This window comes from Cervus elaphus, chromosome 29, assembly GCF_910594005.1.
Source record: "Cervus elaphus chromosome 29, mCerEla1.1, whole genome shotgun sequence".
NCBI classification, from domain to species: domain Eukaryota; kingdom Metazoa; phylum Chordata; class Mammalia; order Artiodactyla; family Cervidae; genus Cervus; species Cervus elaphus.
Window position 1 is genome coordinate 59,643,320 of NC_057843.1, and position 13,993 is coordinate 59,657,312.

General features: G+C 45.0%; 1 protein-coding gene across 1 annotated transcript in view; it reads left to right on the forward strand.

Annotated features, from left to right (window-relative positions):
- Positions 1-5,183: 5,183 nt before the first annotated feature.
- Positions 5,184-13,993, forward strand: part of LOC122686168 (stimulated by retinoic acid gene 6 protein-like) — a 40,171-nt gene continuing 31,361 nt past the window's right edge. The window contains exon 1 of the mRNA XM_043891292.1: positions 5,184-5,429. Within this exon, the coding sequence (XP_043747227.1) occupies positions 5,410-5,429 (20 nt within the window). The 5' untranslated portion in view covers positions 5,184-5,409. The remainder of the gene's footprint in view (positions 5,430-13,993) is intronic.

Here is a 13,993-nt window from a genome sequence, read left to right on the forward strand (position 1 = left end):
CTCTGGAAGATCGTCATGGAAACAGAGTGGCCATTTAAAATCTATAGGCCATGCTGAGAGATCTTAATACTTCTTAGGAGCAAGAGTCATGATCTGCCGTGATCAGAACTTGGTCACGCCTTAGCTTCCTGCATCTCTCTGGGTGTCGTTTGGTTCTTGGTCCCACTGACCAGTGCTAGGCTCTTGTTTTGTGTCTCAAGGTCAGACTCCTGAGAGTGATGACCTGCTGGACAGAATGTCCGTCATAGGTGACAGATTGACGTGATTTATGACTGGCTGTTCTTGGGCCAGGGGCTCAGCCTCAGTCCAGCGAGCAGCGCTCTGGGGCACAGAATCTCACAGCACCAGCATGAAAGCTCACGCCCTTGGCACCGCCCTGTGGGCATAGCAGACTTTCTGAGGCTTGGCCAGTCCTGTTACTGTACTTCCCTTCCTTAAGCCCATGTCTTCTTATCCTTAAAATCAAGAACTTGGACCACATGATGTTTACAAGTCCTCCACATTCTGTGCTGTGTTAGCTAGGGCAACACTAGCTGCTATAACAAATAGGCCAGCACTCGATTGATTTATTACAATAGACCCTTATTTCTTGCTCATGGACAGGTGTAGAGCAGCAGTCCCCAGCCTTTTTTGTATCAGGGACTGGTTTCATGGGAGACGATTTTTCCATGGACTGTGGAAAGGGGATGGTTTTGGGGTGTTTCAGACCCATTACATTTATTGTGCACTTTATTTCTATTATTACTTTGTGATATATAATGAAATAATTATACAACTGATCATAATGCAGAATTGGTGGGAGCCCTGAGCTTGTTTTCCTGCAACTATATGGTCCTATCTGGGGGTGATGGGAGACAGTGACACCCGAAGTGTGTTACTTATGTCCAGACTACTCCATAATCTCATTTTCATTGCTGTCACTGCAGAAAAGCCTGCTTCACAAAGATGAGGTGTTGAAAATGGAAGCAGGCTCCCCAGTGCTTTTGTAGTAATCTCAGGACATTCCTTCTCGACTTTAATCCAGAATATATGGAGATTTGAAGTTGCCTCAAACAGTTAAGAGGCCACTGTCATTTGCCATCTCAAGCAGTTGATCTTCTTTTAGCATGTCGATTCATCTGGCTTATTCACAAATGAGTCCCGGATCCATTCCTTCCCAGTTTGGGGGTCTTTTGTGGTTGAGAAGTAATGTTCAAATTCTTTTGAAAGTTGAGATAGGTGGTCATGCTTGGAGAAAGAAGACCCTGGCTCAGTCTCTTTTGAAATCTCTGCTCATGTTTGAAACATGTCAAAAATCCTGATGTTCACTCATCACCCCCGTAATTCCAGTTTGACTTTGAATGTAACTACTTTGTCTGCCAACTGAACACAGTTGTTCTCTCCTGAGAGGATGGACTGAGTTCCTTGAACAGGTTGAACAGGTTTATCGACTCATTCTGTGTCACTGAAATATGCTGCCAATGGTGACTGTTTTTTTAAAAGAAATCTCTAGAACTGCTCTCATAACTCAAAAACTGGCCAGCAACCTACCTTTAGAAAGCCATCTCATCTCTGTGTATAAGTCTTCTCTTTTAAGCTGAGATGCTTTGGGTTCAAATGGATGCTCTGCATCCATCTCCTCACAGATCTGCACGAAGGGACTTGAGTTAAGGGCATGTACTCTAATGCAGTTGATAATTTTAATCACATCCTGCAAAACATTGTTAAATTCAGGTGACTGTTTTTCAGCTAGCCAGTATTTCTCTATGGATGACATAGTGCATTGATTCATATTCAGAAGGGAATTCTTTGACCTGAGTAGTGAAACCAGAAAGTCATCCAGTCATGGCAGCCACTTCATCTATGTATATACCAACACAAAATGACCAATTCATCTTTCCTGATATGTAATCATTCAAGTAATGCTCAAAATTCTCTGAGCCAGGCTTCAATAGTACATGAACCGTGAACTTCCAGATGTTCAAGCTGGTTTTAGAGAAGGCAGAGGAACCAGAGATCAAATTGCCAACTTCTACTGGATCATCGAAAAAGCAGAAGAGTTCCAGAAAAACATCTACTTATGCTTTATTGACTATGCCAAAGCCTTTGACTATGTGGATCACCACAAACTGGAAAATTCTGAAAGAGGTGGGAATACCAGACCACTTGACTTGCCTCCTGAGAAACCTGTGTGCAGGTCAGGAAGCAACAGTTAGAACTGGACATGGAACAACAGATTGGTTACAAATAGGAAAAGGAGTACGTCAAGGCTGTATATTGTCACCCTGCTTATTTAACTTGTATGCAGAGTACATCATGAGAAACTCTGGGCTTGAAGAAGGACAAGCTGGAATGAAGATTGCTGGGAGAAATATCAATAACCTCAGATATGCAGATGACACCACCCTTATGGAAGAAAGTGAAGAGGAACTAAAGAGCCTCTTGATAAAAGTGAAAGAGAGTGAAAAAGTTGGTTTAAAGCTTAATATTCAGAAAACTAAGATCATGGCATCTGGTCCCATCACCTCATGGGAAATAGATGGGGAGACAGTGGAAACAGTGGCTGACTATTTTTCTGGGCTCCAAAATCACTGTGGATGGTGACTGCAGCCATGAAATTAAAAGACGCTTACTCCTTGGAAGGAAAGTTATGACCAACCTAGACAGCATATTAAAAAGCAGAGACATTACTTTGCCAACAAAGGTGCCTCTAGTCAAGGCTATGGTTTTTCCAGTAGTCATGTATGGATGTGAGAGTTGGACTATAAAGAAAGCTCAGTGCCAAAGAATTGATGCTTTTGAACTGTGGTGTTGGAGAAGACTCTTGAGAGTCCCTTGGACTGCAAGGAAATCCAACCAGGCCATCCTAAAGGAAATCAGTCCTGAATATTCACAGGAAGAACTTATGCTAAAGCTGAAACTCCAATACTTTGGCCACCTGATATGAAGGACTGACTCACTGGAAAAGACCCTGATGCTGGGAAAGATTGAAGGCAGGAGGAGAAGGACACGACAGAGGATGAGATGGTTGGATGGCATCACCGACTGAATGGACATGAGTCTGAGTAAACTCTGGGAGTTGGTGATGGACAGGGAGGCCTGGCATGCTGCAGTCCATGGTGTTGCAAAGAGTCAGACATGACTGAGCGACTGAACTGAACTGAACTGAATCATTCAAAGGCTTGAATAGTTCTGCAGCTGTTGGTTGGCAACAGAAGTGCACATAGTATATCCTCAAGCACACTCTCAAAACAAGCACTGTTGCCTTGATGTCAACATTGGTAGACTCATCAATGTCAGCATTGCATGCCACAGTGACTCATGAATCCTTTCTAACAATTGAGCCTCAACATCCCCTGCTGTTTCATCAATTCATCTAGTTATGGTGCCAGTTATAAAAGACGAACATGTGCCACCATTTTGACTGCGGCCTCTCCTAAAAGTTCATGATAAATGTCCTTGGCAGCAGGCATGATCAACTCTTTACCAAGAGTAAAGTGCTTCTTAGCTTTACCAATGCAGTTAGCCACTAAGAATGATGCTCTCGGTGCAGACACATTGGGCGAAGTGATGGCCTTCGATAATTATTTCTGTTCTTCATGTTTGTGGGGTTTTTTTCCTTTTAAAAGACTCCAAAGTCTTTTCTTTTAATGCAGGGTGCTTGGTCTCCATGTGGAGAAGTAGTTTTGAAGGCTTCAGGGCTTTGTTGTGTAGCCAGTCACCACATAGTATACAAAGCAGGGTTGGAGAATATGAATCACCTGTTGCAACAAACCCATAATTTAAGTTGGACCCTTGGTATTTTCTATTGAATGCAATTTTCTTTTTGTTTGCAATCTTCAATCTTAGAGGCTTCTGCCATCTCATCATTGGATCTTTCCCCAAGCTCTCTAGCAACGTTTTTTTTTTTTTTTTTTTACTCATTTTGGCTAGGGTTAGCTTGCAGGCTTACCAAAACTGTGACTGAGGCAAGTGTTCAGTGCAGGAAAGAGGCATGGATGGGAGTGGTAAATAAAATAAAGTGGTAAATAAAAATAAAAAAATAAAAAATAAAGTGGTAAATAAAATAGTGGGCCATGCACAGACTAAAATAAGTCGGATTCTGACTTAAAGCCTGCCACCAGTTGCAGCTTGTCACTTGCCACTGTCTGATAGGTTTTGATATGAGTCTGCAAGCAACTGATTTATTATGGTCTCTGTGCGGTCAAGCCTGTCTAATGATAATCTGCATTTGCAGCCGCTCCCCCGTGCCAGCATCACCACCTCAGCTCCACCTCAGATCACTCGGTATTCAGGTCTCACAAGGAGTGCACACCTGGATCCCTCACATGTCCAGTTCACAGTAGGGTTTGCACTGGTGTGAGAATCAGATGCCACTGCTGAGCTGACAGGAGGTGGAGCTCAGGCAGTGATGCGGGTGATGGGGAGCGCCTGTAGGTGCAGATGAAGCTTTGCTTGCTTGCCTGTTGCTCACCTCCTGCTGTGTGGCCCGGGTCCTAACCGACTGTGGCCCAGTACTGGTCTGTGACTCAGGCACTGGGGACCCCTGGCATAGAGGACAGTTTCCTCTACATGGTGATTCCGGGACCTAGGCTCCTTCCCTCCATTCCTGTCAGGCCTTTGAATCCTAAAGCAGCAGGTGGGGAAGGAGAGGGTAGAAAAACACACTTGCTTCTTAACTGTCTTAGCCCAGAAGTAACACACATCACTTCTGCTCACATTCCATTGGCTGCTTTGGTCCAATGTTTGTTCTAGACGCTGGCGTGGGCTGGGAAATATGCCCCCTGGTTGGGCAGGTCCTTGCCAGCAGCAGCTTCACTTTATGGCAAGGGAGTAGGAATTCCTGGTGGAGAGCTAGCCCTGGTTCTGCTACGGGAGTAGGGTTCTGTTTTGAATTTGTCTCTGGCCCCTCCTCCCAGCAAAGGGTCTTGTTTCCAGAGAGAATCTTGAGGGCAGTGGTCCGCATTTCCTAGTTTATTGCCTTGGGGCCGAGTAGGCAGAATCCTACTTTATTGCCTGTAATAATTTTTACAGCTAGCCAAAGAGGCCTCAACTGCTGAACAAAGCTTCAGTATCTCAAGGAGCCAGTGCCCACAGCCAGCAGGGACTGAGAGAGATTGCAGAAGTCTCAGAAAGAGGAACTGGGAGGGCAGTTCCTGATTTTGAGTGAGAAAGCACGCGAAGGGTGGAAGAGCCAAAGAATAGCCCATAGTGTTCCCAAACAAGAAGGCCACCACCACATGCTGTCATTTCTCGGGTAAATATTTGACTGGATGTTTGTTTTTCTCTGAGGGTTTTTGGATGATGTGACAGAATCTGGGCAGACCATCAGAATATCAGAAGCACTCAACCGGAGGCCAGAGAAGCCCAGAGAACAATTCAGAGAAGCAGATTGCTCACCAGGGTGGCAAGCAGTGCTTTTCCACCAAGATGCTTCCCCCAAATGCAAGGTGAGTTATCAGGGCTCAGCTTGAGACACGGCATGCTGGACAACAGCATGTTCCTGGCAACTGTCTTCTTTTTTAATTAAAAAAGTAATTTTTTAATTAAAAGAAGCACTTTAGTTGAAGTATAGTTGATGTACAACATTAGTTACAGTTGCACAATATAGTGATTCATAATTTTTAAAGGTTATACTCTAGGTATAGTTATAGAATATAGGCTATATTCCATATGAAAGTGAAGTCACTCAGTCGTATCTGATTCTTTGTGACCCCATGGACTGTAGCCTACCAGGCTTCTCCGTCCATGGGCTTTTCTAGGCAAGAGTATTGAAGTGGGTTGCCATTTCCTTCTCTGGGGGGGTCTTCCCAAGCCAGGAATTGAACCCAGGTCTCCTGCATTGCAGGCAGATGCTTTACTGTCTGAGCTAATTGTATATTAGCTATATTCCCTATATTGTACAATATATCCTTGTAGTTTATTTTATGCATGATAGTTTGTACCTCTTCATTTCCTACCCCTGTTTTGCCCCTCTCCCCTTCCTTCTCGCCACTGCATGCATGCAGGCATCAAGTCGTTTTAGTCGTGTCCGACTCTTTGCAACCCTATGGACCACAGCCAGCCAGGCTCCTCTGTCCGTGAGATTCTCTAGGCAAGATTACCAGAGTGGGTTGCCATGCCCTTCTCCATGGGACCTTCTTCACCCAGGGATCAAAGCCACATCTTTTACGTCTCCTTCATTGGCAGACAGGTTCTTTATGACTAGTGCCACCTGTGAAGCCCTCCCTCTCACCACTGGTCACCACTAATTTGTTCTCTGTATCTGTGTTTTTTTGTTGCTGTTGTTATATTCACTAGTTTGTTATACTTTTTAGATTCTACGTATATGTGATATCATTTGATATTTGTCTTTCTCTCTCTGACTTAGTTCACTTAGCATGACTTCCAAGTCCATCCATATGGTTGCAAATGGCAATCATGTTGTCCTTTTTATGGCTGAAAGGGGATCTTCTTTATCCATTCATCTGTTGATGGACGCTTGAGCTGCTTCCATATCTTGGCTATTGTGAATAACACTACTACGAACATTGTGGTGCACGTATCTTTTCAAATGAGTGTTTTTGTTGTTTTCAGATATATACCCAAAAGTGGAATTGCTAGGTCATATGGTAGTCTGTTTTTAGTTTTTTGAGAAACCTGGTGATGTCTTCTTTGCTATTGGTGATTCATGGGACCGGGAAGAAGGCCTGGTTTATGTAATCTGGCAGCTGGCACTGAGCAAAGACCCACAGATAGGTTCTTGTGTCAGTGAACAGATTTCAGTTTGTCTTTGTTTTGAAGGTACAGACTAGAATGGGAAGAGCTCAGAGGATCTGGGTTTGGAACCTGGCTCTGTAGTTTCTAGTAGATCTTAAAGCCTCAGTTTCCTCATCTATTAATCAGTTTCCTCACCTATTAACCCCTGCCCTAACCCACAGCTTTGTGAAGATCATATGAGAAAAGAATATGAAGGCATTTGAGAGCTCTAAAGTCACGTCTAGCTAGATGTCATGAATTAAGAATTCTCACTCAAACATTTAAACTTAAACATTTTATCTTAAATGATTCTAAAACTAAAAAGACTACTCAAAAAGTAGAACCATCGCTTCCTGGTGTCAGGGGAGTCTCTGTTTAGATTGTTGCAAGATGTTATTGTAGGGAAGGAAAAAATAATACTTCCTCTATTATTCTAGGTTCTTGGCCAAGATATTCCTATAATAAAAAAAAGATTAACAGGAGATAAACAAAAGTTTAATAACATGTATGCCTTCTGTATGGGCTCCCCAGGTGGTGCTAGCGGTAAAGAACCTGCCAACCGATGCAGGAGATGTAAAAGGCACAAGTCTGATTACTGGGTCAGGAAGATCCCCTGGAGGAGGGCATGGTAACCCACTCTAGTATTCCTGCCTGGAGAATCCCATGGACAGAGCAGCCCAGCAGGCTAGAGTCCATAGAGTCGCCCAGAGTTGGGCACAGTCGGAGCAACTTAGCACGCATGCACGTGTATACCTCCTGAATACATGGGAGACATAGGTGACATACATTGGGAGACGCTAACTCTCCCAAATGACTGAAGTTGTCACCCTAAATACCATCTTCAGCTAAAGACAAAAAAGGATATTAGGGTGAGGAGTCAGCTATAAGAAGTTATTAGGAAAAGCACAGTAAACAAAGGTAAGATTATAAAAGAAATAAAAATGAATGGTGCTTTTTAGGACAGTAAAGAATGGAAGGTAGCAAATAAATAAATAAATAAATGGGCATTTGTCTTCTTCAATCACCCATTTTTCACGTGATAACTCTGCCTGAACTTGCCAGACATGGGTGAAAACACTTCCATAGACTCCCTCCAAAAGGAGGGCAGCTACCAGATGCAGACCATTCTTCTCTGAACAGTAAGTTCCCATTGAAGGGGTAAGGTCAGGGCAAAGAGAATAAACAGAGATCTGGACACCCAGAGGAGGAAACAGGGAGGCCCTGGGAGAAGATGGAATAAAGAACCAGGCCAGAGACGAAAGGCCAGTCAATAGGTCATCTTAAAGTTATCAGGTGTGTTTGAGTCCCACCAAGAATGAGTGATCATCTGCCTCTGACTGGTGTTCTCCGAGGATCCAGTGAGACCTTGGTGATGAGTGAAAGTGAAAGCGAAAAGTGAAGTCGCTCAGTCGTGTCGGACTCTTTGCGACCCCATGGACTGTAGCCTAGCAGGCTTCTCCATCCATGGGATTTTCCAGGCAAGGGTACCAGAGCGGGTTGCCATTTCTGTAAAACACTGTTATTTACTACAGTGCCCTGCTCAAGACAGGAAAATCCTTGCAGTCCTTCTGCCCTGGGAAAGAGCTCTGTTCCCAGCTTGGCTGAGCTGATTCTGTCTCTGAGTCAGCTGACCAGTTGGTTAAACAGCGGAGCCAAGACGTCCAGCCAGGAGTCCAGCTCCTTAGCTATGTGGCTCCTGTATCTCTTGATAATGTCAGACCCCACCTCCAGGAGGGACCCCAGGGTCTGCTGGGGGCCAGGCTGCTGCTTGGAATACTCCACTCCTATCTCATGAAACAGCATCTATGGGAGGCAGTCGTAGGGAAGGTGGAAGCTGGCCTGAGGTTCAGCAAGCACGGTGCTTCTCAGTTAACAAATCACCATTCTTATCCATTCTCGAAGGATCTAGGGAAGTGCTGGCATTCCATCCATTCTACAGATGAAGCAACCAAGGATTCAGCAGGAGAAATGATTTACCCCAGCTCAAGAGGTTTCTAACTCCAAATCCCAGGCTTTTCCTCTGGGTAGACCTGAGGACTCACACGTGCATGAAGACAGCCCATTCACACCCTCTGATGGAGGTTACAAACCAGAGCTGATCATTCCCAGCTGCACATGAAGTGTTCAGTCACTTCAGGCGTGTCTTACTATTTGCTACCCCATGGACTATAGGCCTCCAGGCTCCTCTGTCCATGGGGTTCTCTGGGCAAGAAGACGGGAGTGGGTTGCCACGCCCTCCTCTAAGGGATCTTCCTGACCCAGGGATTGAACCCGAATCTGTTGCAGACTCTGCCGCTCACTGGCTGGGGAAGCCTGGATGTGAGTCCTTACCTTCTGTGCTTCAGTTTTCTCTGGTGAAATGGGTTGATGACAGAACCTCTCACAGGGCTATCATGAAGCTGGAATTAGTTAATCAAAGCGTACCCTTGAGGGATAGCTTGGCATACTGTAGGCCCTTGAGAAAGGTTAACTTCCCATCTATCCGTTTCGGAAGCATTAGTGGGCACCAGGGTTTCGCTGGTGGCTCAGACAGTAGAGAATCTGCCTGCAACTTGGGAGACCTGGCTTTGATCCCTGGGTTGGGAAGATCCCCTGGAGGAAGGCATGGCAACCCATTCCAGTATTCTTGCCTGGAGAATCCCACGGAAAGAGGAGCCTGGCGGGCTACAGTCCATGGGGTCGCAAAGAGTCAGACACGACTGAATGACTGGGCATAGTGGGCACCTGTTGTTGCCACGTGCTGGGTCAGGAGCCAAGCACATGAGAAGAATGAGGAAGGTCCCTGCCCCTGGGGAGCACCTCCTCTAGTGGGGAACACAGACGTATGAAGACTTTTCCACAAAGTGGGCTCCCTGCCATGATTGTGGACTGAGTCCCAAGCAGTCCAACTATCTCAGTTCACAACTGAGACCCTGGGCTCATCTGAGACTAGGAAGCCACGGCACTTTTAGGAGCAGGGCTAGGTGGGCTCCAAGTGGTATTTCCTGGCCAAGTGCCTCTACATGAAGGCCTCAGAGGAGGAGGCTGGCGGCTCTGGAGGACAGAGGGGCCATTCTGGGCAAGACTGCTGTGTTCTGCCTGCCCCGCCCCCCAACCTGTAGCGCGGAGCAGGACACTGGTCACTGCCAGGTGGGCAGAGCACGCAGGCTACTGGTTAACCAGGCGAAGGACTTCAGCCCACCATGTGACCAGGAGCCCAGGGCAGGTGAGCCCCAGACACTCGCTCACCTAGCAGGAGGCCAGGGACGCCAGTCAGCTGCCCGTGGAAGTGCACTGGGTTGGAGCTGGGGGGCACTCAGTCTGGAGTGGGCTGACCCCAGATGCTCAGGGCAGAGGAGCAGATGGGGTCTGGCATTTGAGGAGGTAGAAAGAGTCCCTCTGCAACCCAAGAAAGATAACTTTCCTTTGGTCCAAAAGCAGGGAATTGTACCGAAAGAATAGATTATCACACACCATTTACAAATAACAAATGTACAATGATCTTTCTTGCAAACTGCACAGACCCAATTAAATCTCACAGAATGCTTTCACTGATTTTTGCCAGAACTCTTGTATATGTAGTCAACCTGCCATTGACCCATGAGTTTATTTCCGACATGAGTGTTGGTTGATATATTTATTGACATTAATGAGTAAGCCAAACCTGCAACAGTGGAAACTAGGTGTGAGTCAGAGTTTCATTTGCCAGAAACTCCTTTTTGGATGAATGAGATAAGAATTTTAAATTCTGGAAGAATACTTCCTTTTTTTTTTTGCTATTCATAATGTAATGGCTACAAACATGTTTAAATTTAATCTGCCTTGTTAATATTTTCTCTGTCACATTCTAGACAGTCTCAGAACATAAATCAGAGCCTGATTTGTAGTGCTCCTCCATCTCCCTGGTATAAATACTCCCAGCCGGGCTGATTTCAAGCTCACGGTGTGATGTTGCTGAATGGAGGTGTGAAGCGGGGCACGGGAGTAGCACAATCCACAGCACAGAGTTTTCATCCTGCACGTGTAACAGATGTAGATAACCTCCAGAGAGAAATCACAGCCAAAGGTAGCAAAGTAATTAGGAGGTGATGGGTTTTCAGGCTTTACTACCTTCCTTTTTAATAATTTATTTAATTATACATTTGTATATTTTAATTTTTACCAGTGGTGGTGTTTACAAACTGGCTTGCAAAATTCCTGATTATGTGACAGTCCTAAGCTGGCACAAGCCAGCTTGAGCATACTATCACATCTGCCTCCAGCTCCAGGCAGGACTAGGAGGAGGCTGTGTGTTAGGGGATTGAAGGGATTCACAAAGCTGAGGCTGGGTGGACCCCAGAGACCCTGGCACACAGTCTGCCTCATTGCTAGAGGCATCACACGGACAGGCATGCTCATGCACACACACGCACACACACACACACAAACATACTGCACACGCCTCTTCCTCCTTCTCAAGCCTTCTCTGCGCTCAGCAGTGGGAACCAGTTCCCTTTTTTTCTGCCCCCAGGGTGGCCGGTGCCGCACTCACAGAGCACCTTGAGCTGGACTTGAAATAACCTGGGCTTTGGGACGTTTTCTGCTCACTGGTCCTCTTTGGGCCTCAACTTCCTGAGGGCAGTTCCCATGGAATTTAGCAAACATGCCCTAATCCTGTCTGTGCCAGGTGCTGGGCTGGATTTGGGATCAGAGATGAGTCAGCCACAGCCCGGAAGGTCAGCGAACTCTCGGAGCTCTGAGGAGCCACGTGAGCTAGCAGCAGGGGCTGGGAGGATGGTGTCATGCAGAGCTGCCTGGCTCCCAGCCTCACCCCTCCTGGGCCAGTTAGGAAACCTCTCCTGGCTCCAGTTCCTCATTTGGAAAAGGAGTTATTAAAATCTGCTACTTGTAAAGACTACATAAGATAACATAAAATAGCAGAATTCCTAAGGAGATGGTGATACACAATAGTGACATCAATCGATAAAAGCGATTATCATATGTTTGATGACCGTAGAGTGATAACCTTAGGACCAAAGGAAGCAGGACTGTGGGGCTCAGAGACTCCATTCTGCCCCCAGCAGGCGATCCGCACAGGAGTGTCAGAGAAAGAAGTTAGGAATGCAGCTGACCTGTGCTCTAGATGGACCAGTTCTGTGTCTTTGCTTGGACTCATCCTCGTTACTTTTTATTTTCAATCTTTATTTTTTTCATTTTGTATTTATTAGATAATTTAAAAATTTTCTATCTTTTTAATTAATGAGAGATTTATAATTTATACCCCATCATAGGACAAATCTTGCATGTTTTCACTTTATGCTGATTCTTGGGTAGCTTCCCTTCAGAATGGTGTTTTATTGCTCTGGGAACTGAGCAGAAAACCTCCAGTCTTTTCCCTGATTACGAAACCCAGTCATTCATTCAGCGTATGTTTATTGCTGTCTACTTTGTGTTAAGCACTGTTCTAAGCAGTTGTCAAGCACTACATCTATGCAGTACCCTTGGAAAATTCAGGAAAATCACTTTTAAAAAGTAGAATGGACTCAAATGCCACTACACAGAGATAAGCACTCTTCACAACTTGGGATCATATTGTTTTATAATATGTTTCCCTTAACAATGTATCACAAACACAGTTCCAAGCTGTCATCTGTGAAAATTAGATTTTCTACATTTGGGGGTGCTGTGTTTCGGTTCACCCCTCAGCAGATCTGCCCCAACAGCCCTGGACCCATTAGGAAGTAGTGTGAGTCTCAGAGACCAAGAAGGGGGGTCTCAGTGGCCTTCTAACTTGGGTTGACCTCAAGTCAAGGTCACCTGTTCATGCATGGATAGAGCTCTTATTTAGAGAGCTCCGCTCTCTACTCTCTCTGAGCTCACCTGCATCTAGCCACTGCCAGACTGACTCTCGTCTCAGCCCTCCAAGCAGGAGACAGGTCCAGCAGTGAATATGTGCAGGCAGAGTCACCCCACTGAAAGAGTTCTGTGGGTCTGTATATTCTGACATGAGAAATTGCCCTTCTTTAATAAAAATCTTTCCCTTTCCTTTATTGATTAAATGAAGAAATCAATCAAATCAGACAACTTTAGTCTGATCCCATTTTTGCTTGAAACTACAGGTTACAAAAACATAATTATGGAAGGGAAAAGGGCTTTTATTAGTACTTTTTACATTTGTAAATATTCTGAATATTTTACAATAAGCATAATTTGCATTTAAAATGTTAAGCACACATAGGAGGGATGGAGGGAGGAAGAATGAAAATTTTAGCATTCTAGTACATGTCCCCAGTCATCTCTCTGATTATTTCCTTAGTGTATGTTTTTTAGAATTAGAATTCCTAGAAGTGGAATTGCTATATTTTAACAGCTCTTGGTATATATTGCAAAATTAATCCTCAGAATGGCTATTTCTCCTTGCACTTTGATTACCAGTAAATGAATACCAACTTGTCTTGACCGTCAGTGATTCTGAGTAGTCCTGTCAGTAGCTCCCACTTCAACAGATAGGACAGGGTCTTCCCTGGCGGTCCGGTGTTGCCCTAATGGCCCGGAAGCAAGGGACGAGAATGAAGACAGAACACGAAATCTGATGCAATGGGCCAGGGGGCCTGCAGCCTCTATTGGACTGAGGTACAGAGTCCACTCTGAGCCCAGCTTTTATTCCTAATTGCAGACTACAAGACTCTTTTGATCTTATCTTTCCCAAGACACTACACTGACATAGTCCAGACCTCCTTGTTATTACCCCAGGCCGCTCACTTTTGGGCTAGTCTTCGGAACAATCAGCAAGTGATAGGCAGCGTTCAGGCCTGACGCTAACCCGGAGTTCCAAGGTCCTTGCTTTCAGGATCCCAGTCACACTCCCTTCTGGGTCTGGCCTTGGGGTTTGTAACAAGGAGATTATTGTTAAGAAAAACATGAAAGATAATCATTAACACAGCTTCTTAATATATGCTGTTTTTCCAGGTGCTATTTCTGTGGAATTTCTCAAGGCTGTGAAAGTACATTGTTAGAAATCCCCACTACATCTTCCCCCCTTTTGGTTTTTCAGGAGTAGATACGCCGTGTGAGCAACTTTTTTCTTCATCAGTTCTCAGATGGTTTTTCTCGTGCATCTGAGGACTAGACACAAAACAGTTAAAAATATACATCCTGATATTATAGTACCAAGCAATCCTCCTCCTAAAGTTTTAATCCACATCACGGGGTTAAGTTTATGTAAGCTTTCCTCAGTTTCTTCAAATAAATCAATTTCTGGGAGTAATTGTAAGTGAACATTCTGCATATTAGAAATAGTAGCCATAATTGGGAAATA